Source organism: Cebus imitator, unplaced genomic scaffold (assembly GCF_001604975.1).
Source record: "Cebus imitator isolate Cc_AM_T3 unplaced genomic scaffold, Cebus_imitator-1.0 Scaffold76, whole genome shotgun sequence".
Lineage (NCBI taxonomy): Eukaryota > Metazoa > Chordata > Mammalia > Primates > Cebidae > Cebus > Cebus imitator.
Genome location: NW_016107391.1, coordinates 864,132 through 888,999, shown reverse-complemented (window position 1 = coordinate 888,999; position 24,868 = coordinate 864,132). Strand labels below are relative to the sequence as shown.

General features: G+C 41.0%; 1 protein-coding gene across 14 annotated transcripts in view; it reads right to left on the bottom strand.

Moving 5' to 3' along the window:
• Positions 1–1,336: 1,336 nt before the first annotated feature.
• Positions 1,337–24,868, bottom strand: part of LOC108307044 (protocadherin alpha-C2) — a 213,663-nt gene continuing 190,131 nt past the window's right edge. For 11 of the 14 annotated variants that reach the window (XM_017532187.2, XM_037739872.1, XM_037739873.1 and 8 more), the window contains one exon: positions 1,337–4,043. In XM_017532187.2, the coding sequence (XP_017387676.1) occupies positions 3,733–4,043 (311 nt within the window). In that variant the 3' untranslated portion in view covers positions 1,337–3,732. The remainder of the gene's footprint in view (positions 4,044–24,868) is intronic. The other 3 variants (XM_037739874.1, XM_037739875.1, XM_017532190.2) reach the window with 1 other exon arrangement.

The following is a 24,868-nucleotide window of genomic DNA, read 5'->3' as shown; positions in this document are numbered from 1 at the left end:
GTTATGAACCTGACTTTACTTCTTTTCCTCCTGGGGTGAGCAAAAGAGTGGAGGAATAAATAAAATATTTTTATTGCCAAGTCTATGTTGATTTATTTTGCCATCCCTTGTTCACATTTTAGTCGGTAGGAAAAGTTCCCTCGGTTTAATAGCTAAATATCTGAAAAGGGGGTGAGGAAATGGAAGAAAAGGATTAATAGTAATAATATTTATCAAATACTCTGATGTGCCAGACCTGCTAAAAACTTTTCAAGATTACCTCACAAATCTATAAGGTCTATAATTATTACCATTTTAGAGATGACTGAAAAACTGAGAGTAGTGGTTTACCCCAAATTCCCCATCTAGTTAGTGGCACAGCTGTACCAGTTTATTTATAGAGTCCCTATAAACCCCAGTTAGCCTGGGACAGTCCAGATTTACATCTTGAATACTGAAGTAATAATTAATGATGTCTTCCGTTCCATTTCAAAAGTGGACTAAACAAATTATATGGTCACTCTATCTCAAGGTTTCTCAATCTTGGTACTATTGACACGTTGGGCTGTGAAATTCTTTGTTGTAGGGGGCTGTCCTGTGCATTGCCGAGTGTTTCACAGCATCCTTGGCCTCTACCCAGTAGATGCCAGTAGCACCATCCACTTCAAGTAATGAAAAGCAACAATGCCTTCAGACATTGCCAAATGTCCCCAGGAAGGCAAAATTGCTCCTAATTGAGAACCTACTGCATCTAAAGCTTGTGTTTATAAAAATTTAACCACAAAAGGACAAAACAATCTATTTGTTACAACTGAACCTGTTCAGTAGAATGGCTGGCATATAACCTGTACTCAATAAAAGTTCTTTCTTTTTGTAGAGATGGGATCTTGCTATGCTGCCCAGGCTGATCTTGAACTCCTGGCCTCAAGCCATCCTCTGGCCTTGGCCTTCCAAAGTTCTGAGATTACAAGCATGAGCCACTATCCCTGACCTAAAAGTTCATTTCTTGGGGGTGTCACTTGGCTTTCCAGTTGTTGAGAGGTGCAACGACTAAACAAGTAATGAAAAAGATGCCTAGAAGGGCTCTAGTGATAAAAATTGATTTGTTGCAACTCCTATTAGAGACGACTGAAATAGTGTAACTATAAAGTGACGCAGCAACCTTCTTGCTGCCCATTCTAGTAATTTGGAGTTTGAATCTTGATTCCATTGGGGCTTTTGCCTTAGTAATGAACATAAAAGCTAAAGTGATAGAGTGTTACAGTGAGTTTCATGCTGCAGCAATCTTCTTCAGTATTAATCGTTTATCAGTGTTCTATTTCCTCCTACTCTTATACTTAGAAATGACCACCATTTCTTTCATACCACCATTTTCATTTATTAGCAATAACAGAGGAAATACCAATAGCACCAATTCAAAATGAATCCACATGACGTGTTTTATCCTTACAGCTGTAATAACTAGTAACTAACATGGATTGGAAAGCACTTCGCAAAGGTAAAAAGTGCTGTACAGATACATTATAATTATCATCATTAATAAATTAGCCCGATTCTCCTAGTTCAAAAGGCACGTAAGGTCAGATACATGGGCTTCAGTGGGGCAAAATGATCACAACCTACAATGTAGCAATGGTTCACATGTGTTGGCAACAAGTTTTACCCCATGCAATCCTGCAGAGCTGAAGTTACACACCCTTCAAAATATGGGAGAATGAAGCTAAAAGTAGACAAGACAGTTTTTTTTTTTTTTTTAGATTTAATGCTTTGTTTTTAAATAACAGACTCCTACCTCTTTTATATTAACACCTAAATAGATAATATAATTAATCAAACTTCTAAATTGTACATTGTAACAAAATTAAAATGTCTTATTTAAAGTGACAGTAAATTGTTTTACTTTCTATGAGCTGATATTTCAGATACCATTAGAATTTCAAAGCATTCTGCAACTTCAAAGAGGTCAGATTGGTCAAATTTGTGCTTGCACACCCTCGTGGAATATTGTCAGTATTCATTCCAAAATTGTTACTAGAAAAAAACAGCTTTATCCATTCCCTTGACAGCAGAAGTCTTGGCAAGAGATGGCTCTTGGCTGGACCATAAATAAAATTCCTTGAATCACCAGTATCTTGATTTAAGAAAGAAATTTTACTGTATCTTTCATACACAAAAGCTGATTAACAATGGTTAAAAAAACACTACTCCACTTTTTCACAGGTGTACAAAAGGAAATATAATGGAATTACATTCAACAATAAAGCTTAAAGTTCACTCTAGGTAATAGTTGCATTAACATTCACATACACAAGCACAGAGTAAGTATATTTCAGGAGTCTTATAATAGCATACAGCATACATATGGGAGATTGATTTCAGGTAACATCATAGGTGTTAGTAAGATTAGCAATTCAGAGTGTTATAGAAAAGGAAAACTAAACCAAAGAGAAGGTGTAGGCTAGCACACCAAGACAAGTCACAGAATTAGAGGGTTGAAAAATCTGCTCACTCTATGAGAAAACAATATTTTTCTTTAATTTTTGGGTCTCAATATAGTTGGTTAGAGAAGGTTGTGTAACAAAGTGCACGTAATTGTTTCTTAGAAAAGAGAGAGAGAAAGAGATAATTTTATTTAGTAATTAATACATGCAAGAGGCAGCCCCAGAGTGACCTGAAAGAGTAAAGCTGTGATTGGCAGGTGGCCGATATAATACAGATGTTTCAGGCAATTCTCTTAAAGCACTTCTGTAGCAGCAATGATCATTTAAATGGCTGTAGACTGAATTATCTTTTGAGGAGAGTTTAGGGGAATTGTATTCATATTTCTCTTTAAAGATTTATAGCTATAGACTTTCTCTTTTTTAAAATAAATCTATGAAACAACAAACAGCGAAAGGTGAGGTGTCGGGGTTTTCTTTTGCTTTTGCATAAGTGTTGGAAAAGGATCTGCCCTTTTCATAAACATTGTGTGCAAAAGAATTTTTAATAAAGTGAGCACAGGAAATGAATAGGAAACACATCAGATCTGCTTGTTTCCCAGGATGGTTCTCTGTTAAACACTGAACTGTTGGCTTGAAGGTATGATGCAGATTTTAGGTATAATGACATCACAGCCAACAGACTTTAGGGTGTCCTAAAGCCTTGTCAGTGGGAGTAGTTGTGTCTCCTAGAGGGTGGCCACCATCTCTTGAGTTGTAAGATTTAGAAAGTCTGGTCCTTTTTAGTTTACACTTCCCCTCCACGCTGATAACTTCCGCTGTTTATTTGTCTTTGTTTTCTTGCTTTCCTTGTACCAATTAGTCTCAGCCAATATCTGGCACTTCCATACCCGCGGTGGCCACACATACCCAGTGACCACAAATACCCAAGCTGCTCAATCTCAAAACTTTTCAGCCTGCCCTGCAAGTGTCATCAAGACAGGATCCCCGGAGCACAGGGCAGAGAGTCCAACCTCTCACTGGCGGGGCTGGGAAGCCTCTCCTTTGCGGCGGAGGAGAAAGGAAACTTGGGTCTGCTTTTTAGGTTCTGAAAACAAGCCAGAGTGGAGAGAAAGAGTTAACACCAGACTTAGTAAAGTTTTTAAGACAAAACCTGTTAAATGCGTTCTAGACAGACACAGGGAACTTTCTGCAGATTTCTGAGGTCTCTAAGAGGGCTCATGTAGATAGGAAAAAGGAGCAGGGAGTTGCTACATGGGAGAGATTTGCCATTATTACAAAAACTGGCTAAGTGGCTTGTTTCCATTCGAGGACCTCACTGGTCACTGTTGTCAGTCGTGCTGTTCCCTTTCTCTTTTTTCTCCTGGGTCTTGTTACCCTTCTTCTTTTTCTTCTTTTTCTTGGTCTCCTCCTTTTTGCCGAAGGTTATGAAGTCACTTTTGTCAATTTGGCTGTTAGTAGGCTCCTGCCGGATGGAGATGATTGCAGGAGATCCTGGGATAATGAATTTGTCTGGCAACTCACCGGGACCGGATTGTTTGGGGTTGCCGGGTCCATATTTAAAGGTCCAGCTGTTGCTATTGACACCCGCACCGACTGGAGGGGACACTTCTCCTGCCTCTGGTTCTGAAAGACAAAACATTACAAATCATTAACAGGGTCAACACATGCTCTTGATGCCACACTGCTGATAGAGTACAGAAGTACTTCATAGACAGGCTGAGCTCCCTGCCAAAAATCGTGAGTTGTTTCCACAAGTCTGAGGGCAAGGCAAGTGTTTACTTATTTATTTATTTGTTTAATTTTTTTAAGACAGAATTTCTCTCTGTCACCCAGGCTGAAGTGCAGTGGTAAAATCATAGCTCACTGCAGCATCAACCTCCTGTGCTCAATCAATCTTCCATCTCATCCTCCCAAGTAGCTGGAACTATAGGCACATGCTACCATGCCGGGCTAACTTTTTAAAAAATTTTTGCAGAAATGAGATCTCACTATGTTGCCCAGCCTGGTCTCAAACACTGGAGCTCAAGAGATCCTCCCACCTTGGCCTGCCAAAGTGTTGGGGTTATAGATATGAGCTACCATGCCCAGCCAAGGCCATTAGTTAGAGACAAGCAAGAGGGCAGGTTTTCTCACCAGCATACCAAGAATCTAGATTTATAGTAACATGTTTTTGGTTCTTTGTGAAGAATTTCCTAAAGAATACAGTTGTGATTATCTTGACTGGGAATGGGTTGGGAAATATAATGGCTAAAGGCAGAATACACTCCTTTTAGTGACTAGATTAAACTTTGGCTACAACTGTATTAGGATGTCTATTTTGTCCAAAGCAAGAAAAATTAGTTGAATCAATTATTTGATCCTAATTTTATTGTAATAACCTTGAAGGGTGGTGGGATGAAGCAGAAGACAGATGGGAATACACAGCATAAGAGGATGGAATCCTGTCATAAATTGAGCCTATTTGTTTAGATAAAGCATTGGTAGCCAATTTTACTTTCCAAGCCAAGTTCCTTCCCTCAGTGTCCTCACAGTCTAGTTAGGACATACACTCAAGCAACTAGAAACCAACTTAATACATGCAATAACTAAGGTATATGTAAAGTATTGTGGGACTTCAGAAGAAGAAATCATTAATTATACTTGAGAAAGTTAATGGAGATTCCAGAGGAGGTGAAATCTGCCCTGAGTCTTAGGAAAATGATATGCATCCACAGGATTTTTCAATAGAAGACATTCCCAAAAGTCTAATTGGAAGACACACCATAAAGTATACCAATGACTTCTAGAAGAGTAGAAGTCAGAGCTAGAGAGGAAGGATAATGGTCTGTCTGGGCAAAGTGATCCCAGTGGCCATGACATTGGGACTCTGACATCACAGCAATGTTTATGTATCTGACACTGCTCCTTTGGTGGACACGTGAAAAGCTCCATCAAATAAACTGTTTATGTTCAATTACGTAACATAGTTGAGGGTTGTCTACATCTGCTATTTCAATTTCCTATCACTTCTAAGTCTCCTCTAATTTGTTGTCAGTGAGCAGTAATTTTCTAATATAACCATGTCAAGTTCATTATGTTACTTCCACAACTAATGGTCACATTTTAGTCCTCATATTATCAAACTTCTCCACAGCATTTGTCATCCCCTTCTTGAAACACTTAGTCTCATGAGTTCTTTGTCATATAGGAGAATAACCCCAATAAGTTCTTACATGGACTGGACCTCTGTTACAAAAGGAGATTAACAAGAAAAAAAAAAAGCAAACGGAAGTTTATTAACATGTATATTTCATATATACATGACAGACACCCAGAGAATGAGCGGTTCTCAGAAAGGTGGCTTAGAATTCAGCTTCTTCAACAAAAAAAAGGAAATTTTTAAAGAAGGAAAAGACCTTTAAGAACTTTCAGTCTCTAATGGGTGGCTACCTGGGGGAAGGCAAATGAATGGCAGATAAAGGCCAATTTGCAAAGCTTGTTAATGTAGATGATTCCTCCAGTATCATTTCCAGGCCAGTAAGAGCCCAAAGTTGTCTTCAGTGGTTAACCTTTGTTCTCCCTGGTGGTGGGAGGCAAAGGAGAGAGGTGGAAGAAGGATAAATTTTGTCTTTGTAAATTTATGTTCTTTTAGGCAAATAGATGGAGGGCAGAAGACCTCTCCTGTATATGCTTCTTTCTTTCTTTTTTTATTTTGTAAATTTGAGACAGAGCTTTTCTCTGTCACCCAGGCTGGAGTGTGGTGGCAAGATCTCGGCTCACTTCAACCTCTGCCTTCTGGGTTCAAGTATTTCTTGTGCCTCGGCCTCCTGAGCAGCTAGGACTATAGGTGCATGCCACCATGCCTGGCTAATTGTTTGTTTTTAATTTTATTAGAAGTGGGGTTTCATCATGTTGCCCAGGCTGGTCTCAGACTTCTGAGCTCAGGCAATCTGCCTACTTCGGCCTCCCAAAGTGCTAGGATTATAGGCATGAGCCACTGTGCCCCACCTGTGGCCTGTATCTGCTTCTTTTTAATTGCCTTCAGCTCAACAATCTTTATTTTAGGGAAGCATATTCTGGCCTCCCAAGTCAAAACATTCTCCTGACCTTTTTCTCTGGCTGTTCTTTGTCAGTTTCCTTTGTCAGCTTCTTTGTCAGTCTCCTCATCTGTGTGTTGAAGCTTCCTTGGGTTTGGCCCTACACTCTTCTCTATTTTCTCTTCACTCTCTCCTTTTGGGATCTCAGCCATATCCATAGATATAAATACCATCTGAATAAGCTGATGAGATGCAGACTTATATTTTAAGCCCACATCTCTCTGTGCTCCAGTCTCATGTATAACTGCCTATCTGGTATCCCCAGTTGGAAATCTCATGGGCATCCCAAACTGAAGGAATCTGAAATCAAACTCTTGATTCCTCGAATCTATTTCTTTCTCAATCCTTCCAGTTTCAGTAAATGACACCCCATTTACCCCATTTCTCAAGCCAGAAAGTTCAGAGCTAATTATTCATTTTTCTCTATTCTATTCTTCATTCTCCATTTACAATACATCATCAAGACCTGCCATTTCTGCCTCCTAAATATATCTTGACTCTGTCCTCTTCTCCCAATTTTCACTGCCACCACTCTTTCAGGACACCACCATCGCTTATCTAAATTGCAGAAATAGTCTCTCTATTCAGTTTGCTTCCACTTTCGCTTCTCTCCAACCCTCCACAGAGTGGCCAGAGTCATCTTTATTTCTTAAAGTTGCTCTTTAAAAATTGAAGTATAACATAGATACAGCAAAATCCTTTAAAAATAGAAATCAGATTATATCACTCTTCTGCTTAGGCTTTTAGGCTTTCTATTGACTTGAGAAAAAAACAAAACAAAACTTTTTACCATGATATGTAAGTCCCTTCAATAATCTGATTTTTATTTTTTCTTCAATCTCATCTACGAATCTCCCTCTTACTATTATACTCCATCCATACAGGCCTTTTTTCAGATCCTCAAATAGACTTTGGAGTTGTTTGTTGTTGTTGTTGTTGCTGCTTGTTAGAGACAGTCTCTCACTCTGTCACGCAGGCTGAAGTGCAGTGGTGCAACCATTGCTTGCTGTAACCTCAAACCCCTAACTCAAGCGACCCTCCTGCCTCAGCCTCCCAAGTGGCTGGGACTACAGGCCACCGTGCCTCGCTCTTTGGAGTGGTTTTTACCTCGAGATCTTTACACATCTGGTTTGCTTTTGTCTTGAATGGTCTCTAATCCATTCTTAGCATGACTCCTCATTCTTCAAGTCTGTGTTAAATGTAACCTCCTTAGAAAGGTATTCTATGACATTCCTAGCCAAGCATCACCCCCTTAGCCTCTTACTCTCTATTACTATAAGATTCACAAAGGCAAAAAATATATCTGTTTATTCACCAATGTGTAACCAGTGCCTAGCACAATTCCTGGCCTATAACAGGTGTTTAGTAAATACTTGCTGGATGAATGAATAAAGGACTGATGTGAGAAGTGAAAGTGGTACTCACTCTTTAGCAGACTGAACAGCTCTCCACTGAGGCACTTTTGGGGTCCCTAAAGACAATGAGGTAATGCATGTAAAGTGCTAAGCTTGATCCTTAGCACAATGCAAGAATTCAATAAATGGTATCACATATGGGCAATTACATATAATGCAGCTCTTGGGGCTTAGGAGGCCAAGATAAAGATATTGCAAATTTACAGTGGGCAGTGAGAAGAGGGAGCAAGAAATTTTCTTCCCTCTTCCAAACCCTTTGCCTTACACCATACTTCCCCTGGCAGAGCTGACACTATAGCACTTTAGAGATGGGAAACCTATTTTTTCTCTGATACTAATGTCTTTGATCTATCTAAGTTAATCGAATCTACAATTGAACTCAGACAGAATCTGCCTGTTTACCTTTAAAATACAGGCCCTGTCTCTGAGAAACTGAGACAAAAGAGAGAAATGTATTTAAAAGCCTCGGATTTGGCACCTAAAACTGGATTTCAGCACCACTCCACAGTCCGTTGGTTGCCTTCACAGAGCCCAAATTGGAAATTGTTTTTCAACCACAGCCAGGACTCTGCATGAGGTCTAAGCACAGTCATCTGGAGATGCAGAACAGAGATATCTTCATCTTGCAAAGTTAAAGGACATTAATGGCTGTGTGTATAGGCAGAGGGAGGCCCTCACAGCAGGACTGCCAAGAGTTAATCCACTTCTTTTACATCTCACTGAGCTTCCCGTGGCCTTTGCTGGCAATCCTGGTTCTATATGACTCAGCCTAAATTCCAGGAAGCAGAGATCTAGTCAGGTGCCTCCTCCATATGTCCAGCTTCCGCAGAGCAGAACAAGGTGTGGTTTCTCCAGTCCCTCACAGACCATTGTGCCTCACCTATTCTGGTTGTTGTATAAACAAACATCTCTGAGAGCTCAGCAGCATCTAGACTGTGACTCATTCCAATGAAACAAAAGCTTAAGGATCTGACAAACAGTGACTGACTTCTAATCTGAGTTCCTTTTGGCTAAGAGCACTAAAGACGCTTGGCTGGCTTTGCCTATGTCATGCCTTTGGGGCACAATCAAGGAGATACTCCCTTTTGAAGAAGATGAAAAAGGAAGAAGCACATTTCTACCCCTAACCTTAACCAGGGGCCAGTCTCAATGGTCAATTGAGGAAATGTTCCTTCTTTCAGGGCTGTCTCCTTTCCCTTATAGGATCTCCCGCAAGTCCCCTCCCTTATGCTTCCAGAATCCTAGCTTACCTTCAGGCAAAGACAGGACTGAGGATGCAGTCAAGACCCAAATGAATGGGCCTGTTAAAGGCTAGAAAGAGGATTTCAGACACTCATAAATCTGGCAGGGGTCTGAATCTTTAAGCAGAGCCCTTCCCAGACATTCAGATTACAATCCAACAGGACTTAAAAGTTTTAGTAGAGTACAATCATAATTACACACAATATGGTTTTGCTTTTTTATTGGATTAGCCAATTTCTTCACAATGGGTAAAATCAAAACAACATATATTTTAATAAAAGCACACAGATCTTCACTTCTACTTTAAAAACTACCCTCTGGGGCCAGGAATGATGGCTCACACCTATAATCCCAGCACTTTGGGAGTCTGAGGCGCACTTGAAGCCAGAGTTCAAGACTAGCCTGGGCAACGTGGCAAAACCCATCTCTATTAAAAATACAAAAATTATCCAGACTGTGGTGGTGGTGCATGCCTGTAATTTCATCTACTTGGAAGGTTGAGGCACCAGAGTCACTCGAACCCGGGAGGCAGAGGTTTCAGTGAGCTGAGATTGCACCATTGCACTCCAGCCTGGGCAATAGAGCAAACAAAAAACGCTGCCCTCTGGAAGTAGCTGGCCACTTCCTGTAATCCTATAATCCAATTTAGGCACCTCCCTTAGGCACTGCCCAGGAGTCTTTCTGGCAAAATTTCCAGCTTTCCTCTTTCATGCTAACCTAACCGTGGCCTCCTGAGTTGATGGAGTCCTAGCCTCGGGGACTAGGAATGATGGGGTCAGTGGCTTTGCCAATGCAAATGCCAGGAAAGGGCCAGAAGATTGCGAAGCAAATGCCGGCCTTGTTAAACTCACCCTCATCCCCATTTGAAACTGTTCTGTTAAGGCCAGGAGGGCTTTTCTGATTAACACTGACTTTCCCTAACAGAAGAACATAAACTCATTTTGACCAAGGATACTATTTTCAGGAAAGCTTTCAGAGGGGCACATGCTGGAGTGTGTTGGAGGGTGCTGGCTTTTCTTTTCTTCTCTTCGTCTTGCTCTGTTCTCTTTCTGTTCTTGAGGACCTGCCCTGGTTCTCTCACTAGTGCATAGTCCTGGGCCATTACATATATCTCTAAGCCTCAGTTTCCTCAACCACAAAATGGAGATGATCGCCTTTCTGTCTATATCAGAGGGTTGTCAATGTAGTTAACATTTACTGTGTCCTTCCTATGTGCATGCAACAGAGTTAAACAGATCTGCACGCCATATAGGTTTTGGTTCTGACAAGAACCCTATGAAGTAGATATTGCTAATATCTATGTCTGTGTTATGTGTCTGCTTTATAGATGAGGGGACTAAGGACCAATGGTCAGATGGTCAGTAACTGGTGGAGCCTGGGACTCAAATCTAGGGAGTCTGACTCCAGCTAGGAGACTCAGATCCTGAGCTGTATAACAAGGTTATCCTTTGAAAACCCTAAATAGTTATACAAGTGTGCCAATTATTATGGTTACTGACTGTTTTGTTACTATTTGGGAGGCGCAGAGATGCCAGCAGGAGCCCTAATCCAGAATGAGTTGAAAGAAGCAGTGGAGGTGGGGGAAGGGGTGCGGACGCAGCCAGGCCTCCAGGTTTCGGCTCCGCCCCTTCGCTCCCCATTCATCTCTTTGTTACCAGCTCTGGGATTTCAACGTGAGGTTAATAAAGAGCTTCCAGAAAACCCATCATTTTGATTAAAGTCATGGACTATCTTGCCAGACAGCACTCTGGAGCCTGCCTACCGCCCACTCTGCTAAGTCAGTGCAGCCCGCAAAGGCTATTAAATGATTACAGCCGTTTCCGGCCCAGACAGCTCCCCTGAACTGCTCGTTCTTAGGCGCGGGCGGCTGCTGCTGCCGCCTCTAGATGTCCAGCGAAGTCAGGGCACCGAAGGCTGTGCAGATTCTGGGTTTGCAAGTGAACATCCAGGCTTTCTGCGCAGGGACACTGCGCCTCTCCCTCTTGCTTATATCCGCTCACCACCCAAGCCAGCCACTGCAGTCTTTTTCAAGCAGCTCTGATTTCTTTTGCGCCTTCTTGGCTTTGGCCATCCATTTATTCAGTCTCTCTGTTTCCCTCTCTGTCAGAATTTGGCCGATTGTACAATGATAGTATATACTCAGGTGGACCAAAGGCAAAAACCATCCATCAATCGCTGAAACAGCCCACGTTGTAAAACACATCTCAAGCTAGCTCCTTCCCCACCCCCTATTTCGCCATCTGTGGGGCTTGTGGACCTACGGGACAAGCCCCGCCTTCTCCCACACCTTAACCTCCAACCCCCGCCAGTCCTTATTGAATTCGGCAAACCTAATCTGAGTAATCACAGCCCGCAAAACACAGGAGAATCGTGGTCTGAAACCCAAATCCTGTCCAGGATCAGAGAGAGAGGAGGAAGCTAAATCCACCTGGGCTAGTGTTTCCAACATTTCCCCGCTGCTGCTTAGTCCTTTAATTGACAGTGGAAAGAATTTTCCATGGAAACAGGGAATGTAAAAATATACTCCCTGTTCTCGAGACCTTAGGCTCTATAATCGGAATAGTAGGCTTAAACCTGGCTACATCATGTAAATTATGTGATGTTTAGCAAATTATTTCAAATCTCTGGGCTTCAGTTTTCATCCGTAAAAAAAGATCATAATAGTGCCCACCCCAGAGGGTTGTTATAGGATTAAATGTAACTATCCTTATACAGCACATAGCATAAGTGCCTAGCACAAGGTAAAAGCTCATTAAATTTCACTTAGATCAGAGCAGCAGAAGATTCATTCATTTAAGGACTGTTGATTGATTGCTTATTATGGATTAGAGAGTTTATTTGGTATTTTGCATGTATTTAATTTTAAATGATTTAATTACAATTAAAGCTATAATTATAAATGTGTTTAAACACATCTTTAAAGAATATATATTGTTTATTTAATTGTAATTAAATCATTTAATTAATTGCAATTAAATCATTTGATTATATACATAGATAGAGAGAGAGAGAGACTGAATCTTGCTCTGTTGCCCAGGCTGGAGTGCAATGATGCAATCTTAGCTCACTGCAACCTCCACCTCCCGGGTTCAAGTGATTCTTCTGCCTCAGCCTCCCAAGTAGCTGGGACTACAGGCACCCGCCACCATGCCCAGCTAATTTTTATATTTTTAGTAGAGATGGAGTTTCACTATATTGGCCAGGCTGGTCTTGAACTCCTAGCCTTGTGATCCGCCCGCCTCGGCCTCCCAAAGTGCTGGTTTTACAGGCGTGAGCCACCGCACCCAGCCTATTTAAAGAGCATTTATTGTATAAAAAAGGAATCTGAAGGCTTAAATTACAGCAAGATCATTTGTTTTCAATTACACCAAATTTTTTTTTTTTTTTTTTTTTTTTTTTTTTTTTTTTTTTTTTTTTTTTTTTTTTTTTTTTTCAGAGGTAGGGCCTATATCTATTGCCCAGGTTGGAGTACAATGGTGAGGTCATGGCTGACTGCCAGCTTGGAACTCCTAGGTTCAAGCAATCCTTTCATCTCAGCCTTCTGAGTAGCTAGGACTACAGGTGTGCGCCACTATGCCCGGTTAAGATTTTTTTTGAATATATACAGATATGGGTCAGGCATGGTGGCTCATGCCTATAATCTCAGCACTTTGGGAGGTTAAGGTGGGTGGATTGCCTGACGTCAGGAGTTCAAGACCAGCCTGGCCAACATGGTGAAACCCTGTCTCTATTAAAAATACAAAAATTAGCCAGGTGTGGTGGCCTATAATCCCAGCTACTCCAGAAGCTGAGACAGGAGAATCGCTTGAACCCAGAAGAAGAAGGTTGCAGTAAGCCGAGATCGTGACACTGCACTCCAGCCTAGGTGACAAGAGCAAAACTCCATCTCTACTAAAAATACAAAATTAGCCGGGTCTAGTGGTAGTTGCCTTTAATCCCAGCTACTTCTTCTTCTTATTATTATTATTTTTTTTGAGAGAGAAAGAGAGAGAAAGAGGGAGAGGGAGAAGGAGAGAGACAGAGAGAGAGAGAGAGAGAGAGCGCCTTGCGGTGTTGCCCAAGCTGGTCTTGAACTCCTGGCCTCAAGCAACCTTCCTCTGCCTCCCCAAAGTGCTAGGATCAGAGGTGTCAGCCACCACATTCAGCTCCACACAGGGATTTGATAATGAAGGTGAAAAACTATTCTCACATTGACTCCTTGGTTCAATAATCAAATAGTTTTTGTTTGTTTTATTTTGTTTACTTCTGGTGAAGCCTTGGAGATGAGGGAAGAGACAGAGTTGAGCTCCATTCACAGGCCTAGCATTGTGATCTCTAGAGCAGTTGGGAGAGTGGTGTGTGTGTGATTGGTTGTCAGGCTTAGCAATGGGGAGGCCGATCACCACTCCCCAGAGGCTGCTAAAGCTGCTACTCCTGGATGTTTCACCCTCTTTGGGTGGAATGAATTGGGCTGGAAGATTTTTTGGCTGTTTGGTGCCCCAAGCTACAGCTGGGCTAATTTTCAGTAATCTTGGAGCGGAAGAGATAAATACACTTGGCATATTTTTAAAGCCACAGCTCTTGCTTTATGCCCAAAATAACTCTGCCATTTCTAGGTTAAGAGTATAAAGACATCATGTGCTGTGAACAGATTCAAACATTGGAATGGCTGGTCTCCGTAGTTAGCTAAAAAAAAATCACAATTCTACTTTCCGCGAGCCCCCCGCAACACAGCAGGTCTCAGTCTGAGTGGTTTTCTTTACCTGTATCCTGGTTGCTAACATCCCCCAGGATGCAGGGAAGGCAATTTCCCTTTATAGCCTCTTCTCAAAATACCCCCTCTTCAGTTGGCTGTCATATCCAGGGGGTAACAAAATACTTAAAATGTAGGTTCTTGGGTAACACAGACTTGAGCTGGAATCTGCTTCACCACTTATCCCTTGAACTCTGAGCAAGGCACTTGGCCCCTTAGCTCCCATTCTTTCATATGCAAAACAAAGATAACAATAACCATCTAACGGGACTGTGAACATTAAAAAGAGACAAAGCTTATAAATCACACAGATCAATGTCTGTCATGCAGAAACTCTGAAATAAAGAATGGGCATTGTTACTATGTAGTATTCCTTTACCAATCCAACTTTCACTTTAGCCACCTATTCCTAATGCAGTACTTCCAGGAATTCTCTTTTCCAAGGACCCTCTCCCCATCAGGCTCTACTCCCTCTAGGGGATTGAAGATTTCCAGCTGTAATGTTTTCCAGCTTAGAAATGGTTGCTAAGTTGCTCTCCACAGCCTTCTGAAGGAGGCTGCTTAGACATGGTGAAAAGCACACTGAACTAGTTATCAAAAGTCTTGGGTTCAAATCTCAGCTCCAGCATTCTGCTTTCTACTATTTTCTATGATACCGTTTAATTGACATTGACTTACAGTTTCTTCATCTGTAAAATGGATATAATAGCTACCTCCCAGAGGCATTGTTATTTATTCAGCTAAACTTATTATTTACAAGGCCAAATACAGTGGCTTATGCCTGTAATCAAGCAATTTGGCAGGCCAAGGCAGACAGATCACCTGAGGTCAGCAGTTCAAGACCAGTCTGACCAACATGATGAAACCTGTCTCTACTAAAAATACAAAATTAGCTGGGCATGGTAGTGCATTCCTGTAATCCCAGCTACTTAGGAGACTGAGGCAGGAGAATCACTTGAACCTGAGGCAGAGGTTGCAGTGAGCTGAGATTGTGTCATTGCACTACAGCCTAGGCAACAAGAACAAAACTTTGTCTCAAAAAAAAAAAAAACTTATTTACAATAAACTAGACATTATATTAGGAATTAGGGATGTAGCTATGAATAACAGTAGGACAAGTACCCTGTTCTCAAAGAGTTACAGTACAACGGGAGAAAAAGACAAGTAAATGAATAAATACAATAATAGTTTTAAAGAATAAACAAGGTAGATGAACTCTGGCATAAAGATGGCATTAAACTTTCTAGAGGTGGTATGTGCAGTGGTTAAGAGCACAGACTCAGAAGTCAAATAGTCCGGCTTCAGATCCTGGTGCCCTTACTAGATGTGTGACCTTATTTAATCCTATGGGTCTCAGTTTTCTCAGCAGTAAAATGGGTATAATAATACACAAATTTCTGGGTGTGGTAATATAGATTAAAGGAGTTAATATTTGTAAAGTGCTTAGAATAATACTTGGCACATAGCTTAACTGTTCAATACAGGTTAGCTATTATGATTCACAAGCAAATTTTCTTCTCTGTCTGCTCTAGCATTCTCAACTGTGGAGGCTATGTCTGTTGATGATGATGTCACTGAGTTAAGTGATGCATAACACTAGCTCAAGGTGGGGATGGATGGAAGGCTCAGAGGGAAGTATCTAGCAGCCCAACCACAGGTAAGTGAATGCCAATTTGCTAATTTGATATTTTTATATCCTGTGACTGTAGTTCTACTTCTGGAAATTTATCCTATGTAAATACTAGTAAGCATGCATAAGAAATATGTATAAGAATGTATATTGCATTGTTTAGAAAACATAGATGACAACAGGAAATTGTCTAAATTATAATATAGGCATACAACATAGTACTATACCCTTACTCAAGAAGATTGTGGCAAGTCTATATGTACTGACGTAGAAAGTTGTTGGTTAACACACACACACACACACACACACACACACACTGTATAATAATATGTATAGCATTATCCCATTTTGCTTTTTGAAAATCTCTATATAGTAATGCACCCTATAATGATGTCTCAGTCAACAATGGACCACACATATGACAGCTGTCCTATAAGATGATAATAATGTATTTTTATTCTCTTTTTCTTTCTTTTTTTCTTTCTCTCTCTCTCTCTCTTTCTTTCTGACCGAGTTCAGGTTGGAGTGCAATGGTGCAATCTTGGCTCACGGCAACTTCTGCCTCCTGGGTTCAAGCAATTCTTCCGCTTCAGCTTCCTGAGTAGCTGGTATTACAGGCATGCACCACCACACCTGGCTAATTTTGTATTTTTAGTGGAGACAGAGTTTCTCCATGTTGGTCAGGCTGGTCTCAAACTCCGACCTCAGGTGATCCACCTGCCTCAGCCTCCCAAAGTGCTGGGATTACAGGTGTGAGCCACCACGCCTGGCTTTTCTATGTTTAGGTATATTGAGATACACAAATACTTATCATTGTGTAACAATTGCCTACACTATTCAGTATAGTAACATTATGCACAGTTTTGTAGCCTAGGAGCAATAGGTCATACGATAGAGCCTAAGTGTGTAGTATGCTATATCATCTAGGTTTATGTAAGTACATTCTATGATATGTGTACAATGAGAAAACAGCCTAATGACACATTTCCCAGTGTATCCCCATTGTTAAGTGATGCAGGAAATATTTGGAAGAGAGAGCCCTAATGTAAACATGGAAGTCGGATGGTAATGATAGTTTCAATAATGATGTCAATATCGTTTCATCAATTGTAATGAATGTACCACTGTGGGAAGGATAGCATTGTGGGGTGGGGAGGGTGTTTTTCACGTGGGAGAGCAGGAGTGCATGAGAACTCTGCACTTTCTACTCAACTTTGCTGTGAACCTAAAACTGCCCTAAAAAGTAAAGTTGATTAATTTTTTTAAAAAAATATCTGGAGGATACACACAAAATTGTTAACAGTGGTTGCTTCACTGAAGGGGAGTGGGATTGAGGAAAATAAATATTTCTATGCAAATAATGCTGCATTGTTTAATACTTGTATCAACAATGTAATTCTATTTTATTTAAAAATACATTAATTTAAAATGTAGACCTGCCTGTTAGTTCACTTAGAAAGTGTCTTGTTGGCCGGGCGCGGTGGCTCACGCCTATAATCCCAGCACTTTGGGAGGCCGAGGCGGGTGGATCACGAGGTCAAGAGATCCAGACCATCCTGGTCAACAAGGTGAAACCCCGTCTCTACTAAAAATACAAAAATTAGCTGGGCATGGTGGCGCACGCCTGTAGTCCCAGCTACTCAGGAGGCTGAGGCAGGAGAATTGCTTGAACGCAGGAGGCGGAGGTTGCGGTGAGCAGAGATCGCGCCATTGCACTCCAGTATGGGTAACAACAGCGAAACTCCGTATCAAAAAAAAAAAAAAAAAAAAAAAAAAAAAAAAAAAAAAAAAAAAAAAAAAAAAAAAAAAAAAAAAGAAAGAAAGAAAGTGTCTTGTTATCAGATTGGCTGTTTTGGTATCACAGTGCTTGTATTCAAGTACCCTTATTTTACTTAATACTGGCCCCAAAGCACACGAGTATTGTGCTTAACTTATAAATTAAACTTTATCATAGAATCCTGGAGATGCACACTAAATTATTGGTAGCGCTTTTGGGAAGCATGATTGGATGTAGGGAGTGAGGCACTACTCACTTTATTTTAGTCCTGCACAGATATAATGTTATGACTTTTGTTTCTTCTGTAATTAAATCAAAGAGAGAGGTTCAGAAGAATACTAGCCCAACACGGTTCAAAAACTAGCCTGGACCCAGGATTAGCTACATAATTTGCAGGACTCAGTGAAATTTGCAAAATGAAAATGTGGGGAGGAAGCCCTTGTTAACAAATTATTTAAAAAGTCAAGACAGTGATAGAGTAATATTAAAACACACAGGGCCTTTCCAAATGCTGGGCCCCATGAAGCCAGCCTTGCCTGGGCCTGAGCACTGCTGGGTTCCTCCCTTAGCACCACAACTTGACACTATTTTCAAAGGTTTCACACTGCCTCCACCACCTGAAACTCTATGAGGCATCATTTCACCCAACAACAAAATGGCTTCTGACTTTGGTTGGGTTTTCAAACTTTTCTTCTCTACCCTCCCCCCTTACTTGGTTACAATCTGTGCTTCTTAAAATTTGGCAGCAATCCCAGGCTCTGTGTTGCTGTGTCACTTCTCAGCCTTGGGCAACCATTTCTAGACAAGTAGTGATATCTCTGCACTGAGAGTATAAAATGGAGGTGCTGGCAGCACACTCAAGCATAAGGAAGGCAAGATAATGGGAGAACCCTCCACCCCACCCTGCACACTTCTGTACCACTCCATGTAATCTAGCAAAAACATTTTGAATCCTCTTTACTGTGCCAAGCATTGTATTAAGTGCCAGGAGCATTAAATTGAATAGTAATAGGTCTGACATTTTTTAGTGGCTACCATGAACTAAACATGGTTCTAAGCATTTTGCATACATTATCTCATTTAATCCTTACAACGGCCTATGGTCTCTCCTCTTTTACACATTGATAAATCTGAAGCACAGGTTGCACAATTATTAAATAACGATAGAAATCTGAGACACTGTGCAATATCATGCTATCTCCCTTCAGAAACTAACAGGAGACACACTTTAAACCTGCCCTTTACTCTCCACATTTTCTCAGACATGACACACCAAAGTGACCAGGATTATCTAAGAACATTTCCAAGGCCAGCCCCCTTTTTTTACAACAACAACAAAAAATGCTGCATTTACTTCCCTTTTTGATTCTCCTTTTCTAAACACTCAAAAGTTTCCACTATTTGGTTGGGAGAAGAAAAACACTAAGTTGAAAGTTCATAGTTCATCTCGACATGTAATTCAGTACAATGTTTCCCCTTTATTTGAGGTTTGATTTCTGAGGTTTCAGTTACCAAGAGTCAACCTTAGTGTGAAAATATTAAATGGAAATTTTTGAACATAAACAATTTATAAGTTTTAAATTGCAAGCTGTTCTGAGTAGTGTGATGAAATCTCCAGCCATCCCACTTCAACCTGCCTGGGACGTGAAACATCCCTCTGTCCAGCTTATCCATGCCGTCTACACTACCCGCCTGTTAGTTCATTTAGAAAGTGTCTTGTTATCAGATTGGCTGTTTTGGTAACACAGTGCTTGTATTCAAGTACCCTTATTTTACTTAATACTGGCCCCAAAGCACACGAGTATTGTGCTTAACTTATAAATTAAACTTTATCATAGGTGCGCCTATGGAATAACATAATGTATATAAAGGTCAGTACTAAATTAGGTTTCAGACATCCGCTGAGGGTCTTGGAACGTATCTCCCACAGATACGCTAGGAGTACTGTAGGTTGATTTTGGAAAATTCAGTAGAGTTAAGGAAGCTTTCCTAAACATAAGCCAGCTAATCTTCTAGTGGGTCTCCACGGCCAACAAATGAAACTACAGTTCTTTAGCAGGCCGTTTAAGGTCCTACAAAATCTGATTCCAGTCTACCTTTCTGATCTCATTTCCTAGCATCTCTTTATCCTGCCATATCCATCAAATGCACTCATCCTATTAATCCAGCTTACATTACTTCAAGTTTTTGTTTTTTGTTTTTGCGTGCACGCATTGTTTCCTTTGCCTGGAATTCTCTTTCTCTCCACATTCTACTTGCCATCCTGCAATACCCAGTATTTTCACTTTTTTTGAGACAGAGTGTCATTCTGTCACCCAGGCCGGAGTATGGTAGCGTGATCTCAGCTCACTGCAACCTCTGCCTCCCGGGCTTAAGTGATTCTCCCACCTCTGCCTCCCAAGTAGCTGAACCTACAAAAGCATGTCACCACACCCAGCTAATTTTATATTTTATGTAGAGATGGGATTTTGCCATGTTGCCCAGGCTGGTCTCGAACTCCTGGGCTCAGGCAATCCACCTGCCTCGGCCTCCCAAAATGCTGGGATCACAGGCATAAGCCACTGCGCCCAGACATCCACTGTTCATGGTTGCTGAGAGTATTTGGGCCTTATGAAGACAATCTGGGGACTATCTCAAGAAAGGCAGACCAGCTTACCTTACTTACCTAGGGTTTGTATTGATTATAACATAGATAGGCCCTGGATCCCATTCTGGACCAACAGACCCTGGTGGTTTGTCCCAGCTTCCTTTCCCTTCATTGACCCTGCCTATGCAGGGCATTATTGTGGTCCTTATCACATGACAATGTAATATCTCCATCTTATTTCTTTACATTTCTTCCTTCCCTATTAGAGTTATAAGGGCAGGGCTGTTTTTTTTTTTAATATTATATTTGCATCACCTAGAACAGAGCCTGGCCTGACCTAAGTGCTTAATAAATGTTTGATGATGACTACAGTCACACATCACTTAACAATGGGAATATGTTCTGAGAAATGCATCACTAGGCATTTTTGTTGTACGGACATCATAGAGTGTACTTAGTGTACTTACAAAAACCTAGATGGCACAGCCTATTACATACCTAGGCTATATGGTATAGCCTATTGCTCCTAGGCTACAAACCCATAGAGCATATCACTGTACAAAATACTGTGCAACTGTAATATAATGGTAAGTATTTGTGTATCTAAAAATAGAAAAGGTACAGTAAAAATGTGGTATTACAATCTTATGGAATAACCATCACATCTGTGGTCCATTGTTGACCAAAATGTTATTTGGTACATGACTATGTATTAAAGGTTTCAACAAAATTCTACATTAGAGCCACGCCAAATGAAGCATCCCTAGAAATAATACTATATACTTCACTCCTTTATCTCTCTCTGTCTCTCTCCGTGTGTGTGTGTGTGTGTGTGTGTGTGTGTGTGTGTGTGTAAGGAAGGAAAGAGGGAAGGAAGGAAGGAAGGAAGGAAGGAAGGAAAGAAAGAGGGAGAATAGGAATAAGGATTTTAAAAGAGAAATGCTGATGATGGTGGTTAATGATGGAATTCCAGGGACCTAGCTGGGAGGTGCTTTTTGTGAGGATCTTTCTAGTGCCCTTAAAATCACAAACATTTAGAAGGCATTATCCCGGAGACAAGGTTGTGACCCTGGGTGAGAAAAGACCAAAGAAGCTAATTTATATCTCTAAATCCCCAGATTCAGAGAGAACATACCAAAAAGCTAAAGAAATTAGCTTTAGTGAGCTTCCCTCTAAAGAAATTTCCCAACGGCAAATATTTAGAATCGATTTATACTGGTTGCAACAGAAGGAAATTGATATGACACTGACCACTGAATAAACACAGTCGTGCTAACTGCAGACTGCAGAAACAGCAGTTGGATTGACATCTTGGTGACACAAGGAGCCCACAGGGGATGCTGACCTCTGGGGAGGCTCTTTCATGGGTCCCATGGCCTAATCATTGTTAGCTGTATAAAGGTTGATTTAATCTCGTCAGAGCTGCTGAAAGTGTGGAGAAGCCCTAAGCTTTGGAGATAGATACCCAGCTTGCTTGGAATCTCAAGGAGGGAGTTAGAGTGAGATTGGATTGTTATACAAAATGGTCCTAAAAAACAAACAAATCCTAAGATACATATGCATCCATAAAATTAACCGTGAACCATCCTACCTTTCTAACCCCAACACAGGAGGCATCACAGGAAAAGCAGGTGGGATTTAGGAATACTGGCTGGAGCATTACTCACCCCTCAACCCCTAACACATACATACACACCAATCAGGCTCTTTCTTCTTTTATTTTTTCAGGGAAGTTCTAGATATAATCTGCTTCACTTAGACACAGATGCTAGATGCATACAAGGCAGGCAATGTGTTGCCCTGTCTCCTGGCATCACTAGTGACAGTGACTTTTCTATTAGTTACCATGCCCCAGGATTGAATCCTTATGGATTGGCCTCTGGGTGATCTGAAGGGTACTGTCTTCTGCTGCCTGCACCCAACTCTTGGAACAATATTCTTAAACATGGAGCAGAACAATATCTCCAAGTCCAGAACACAATAATGTAGTGGGAACTATTTTTCTCCCCTCTCCACATTTCCACCTTTGCTCTTAGAAAAGAGAATGTCCACCAAACCAATACTCCCATCCTTTGAGGGGACATGCTAGGAAGAGAACTTTCAACTTTAACTCAACTTCCTTCCATACTCTTCCCAGGAAGGGAGAGTCACTTATCTGATTGGGTAGATCACTGAAAGCATGACTTTAAGTGAATCATGCTTCTTGATTGAGCAAAGTTAGCATCATCAGTCACTGCTCTTTCATGACACATCTCACCTTAATTCTCTTTCTCTACTCTAGCTCAATCTTTACTGAAATTACACACACACACACACACACACACACACACACAGAATCATCTCTACCTGAACATGAAAGACCCTGTGGTAAGCAGATTAATGGCCCCACCAAAATGACTGCATCCTAATTTTAGAACTTATGAATATGTTATGTTACACAGAAAAAGGGATTTTGTGTTAATTTGTTATTGCAGCCCTAGGAAACTAACACAGATTTTGGTATCTGGAAGTGGGATTCTGCTGTTATAAATGCCTAAAAATGTGGAAGTGGCTTCGAAATTGGGAAATGAGCAGAGAAGAATTTTGAAGAGCACGATAGAAAGGGCCTAGGTTACCTTGAACAGGAAATATGAAATATGCTTATTAATGGCTCTGCTAGAGCGCACTCAGAAAAAAGTAAGGAGCTAACAAATTGCCATGAACAGATTGCTGTTACAAATATGGACATTAAAGGGGCTGTCGGTAAGGGCTCAGGTAGAAATGAAGAACCTATTACTGGAAACGAAAGAAAAGTGGATCCTTGTTATACAGTGGCAAAAACGCACCTTGATTTTAGCCCAGTGAAACTCACTTTGGACTTCCGACTTCCAGAACTGTAAGACAATGATTTGTGTTTTTTAAGCCATGAAGTTTATGGTTAATTTGTTACAGCAGTAATGGGAAACAAATATAGGTCCCCCTACAGTTGGCCTAGAACTCAGATAGTAAATAGTCTTTTCCAAGTTACCAAGCTATTCCCTTCACATATCATGTGGGACAAGATAATAGTAATGTGTTAAGTGTATAGGATTCAGCAGCAAGCAGACATGGGTTCAAATACTGCCTTTACCACTGCATTTATTAATGAATTCAACAAATATGTTGAGCATCATTGTGTGCTAGACATCCTGCTAGACACTGAGAATACAATGGTGAGCAAAAAACATTTTTACTAGTGGTCTGAATGTAAGAAAGCCACGTAATTCTTATGAGCTTTAATTTCTTTATCTGAAACACAGGAATAATAATGTACTTCTCTCAAAGTTAAGTACGCAACACATGTAAAATGCTTATCACAGCTTTCAATAAATAGTAGCTATTGTCTTCCTTTCTCTTATTCTAAGAGACTATTTCTACAATCCAGGAGACAGCAGTATGGGATTTAAAGACATAAAACTTGACCCAAAAAAGACCCACTCATTGGAACACACACTTAAAAAGGCAATGTCCTCAGGGCTCTATTTTTGCTAATAGGCTTTAGCTGAGAAAAGGGAGCTTCTGTATTCCATGGTTCATCATCCAACACAGAGCCAAACTCACAGGCTCAAAGGCATCTACCCTAGGGCTGATTACATACCTAGCCATGCTCTTACCCCCACAAATCTGGACTATCTGACAACAGTTTGGTGTGCATCTAATGTAAATCATTCATAATGGCTGAGGCCTTCTAGTCTTACTACAGACCTTTAGGGTATTCATCTGACTCCAGCTGATTATAGGAAAAGAGATCCAACAGGTGTGTTCTTAGGTAAGACAGTATCTATGATGCACAGTCAAAAAAGACAAGAGAGAAGGCTTGGGGAACGTCACCTCACTATTCAGCTTGATACATGATGCCACCTAGAGCAATAGCTCTGGACACAAGATTGGACCCATGTTGGAAGTAAGCCCAAGCTGGTGAACCTTCTTGGAACATCACCAACAAACCTGCTTGTTTCGACATTCTGTACAGGGCAGGCTTTATTTAAAGTTTGCTTGGTTGGTTTTTCACAGGCAATGGCCCAGGGTATGTCCCTTGTCTTCAGCAGACAAGGGACACAAAAATAGTTACAATAAACTTATCCTCCTTGTTCTCTTTTGAATCCACATTCGGTTCTTAAAAGTTACCTTTTCATACCCTAACTTTCTATTGTTATGCCATTTGAGTCTGACTTCTACAAAGCTCTCAATTTCCTGTTTCAATATTAGCACAAACATCCTTTTTCCCCCTTACTTACCTTGGTATTATTACCATCTTCGGAAGTGACTTCTCTCATCTTTCGCCTAGCCCACTCCCTTGGAGATAGACCATTTCAGGCAGGGCTGTTGCTGAGGAAGCTCTTGGTCTCACTGAGATAAAAGTGGAATGCCATGTATCTCTGTTCTCCCTCTTTTTCTGATTGTGGGTAACGGAGACTCCCAAGTGCTGAGGCAGAGAAAGATTCCTCTCCAGACCACAAACTCATTGCCAGGCTTCCTGGCAGTGACTAATCTTATGGCCCTTTCCTGGGGGCCCCTAGTCTCTAGCCAGTGCTTGAACTGAATATGTTTCTCCAGATTAGGTAATGACCTTTTCAACTGCAAAGCTGACTGCCTCTGTGAAGATAACATTTTCAAGTTCCTTTGAAATCTGAGCAGAGTTTCTTTTAAAATATTGCCATGAAAGACCTTTGCTGTCCCTGGGACAGACTTTCATTTTTAGTTTACTTGTATCAGTGAGGCTGAGGGCAGGGTTTGCTGGAGCCACAAAGCTTAAAGGAATTACAAACTATCATCCTCTTCTGCCCTCAGCCCAGGTTAAAAACAGGTCTTTCTTGTTAAAGCACCTTCCAGGAGGAGTTCCAAGCCTGCCAATCCTAAACAATCTCAGCAATTTTTCCCACAGAGTGAAATGCAGACTCTCCACCCTCCATATCTGCTTTCCCACAAAGCTCTAAATCACACAGGTGGCCCATCATCTTTGAGCTGAGT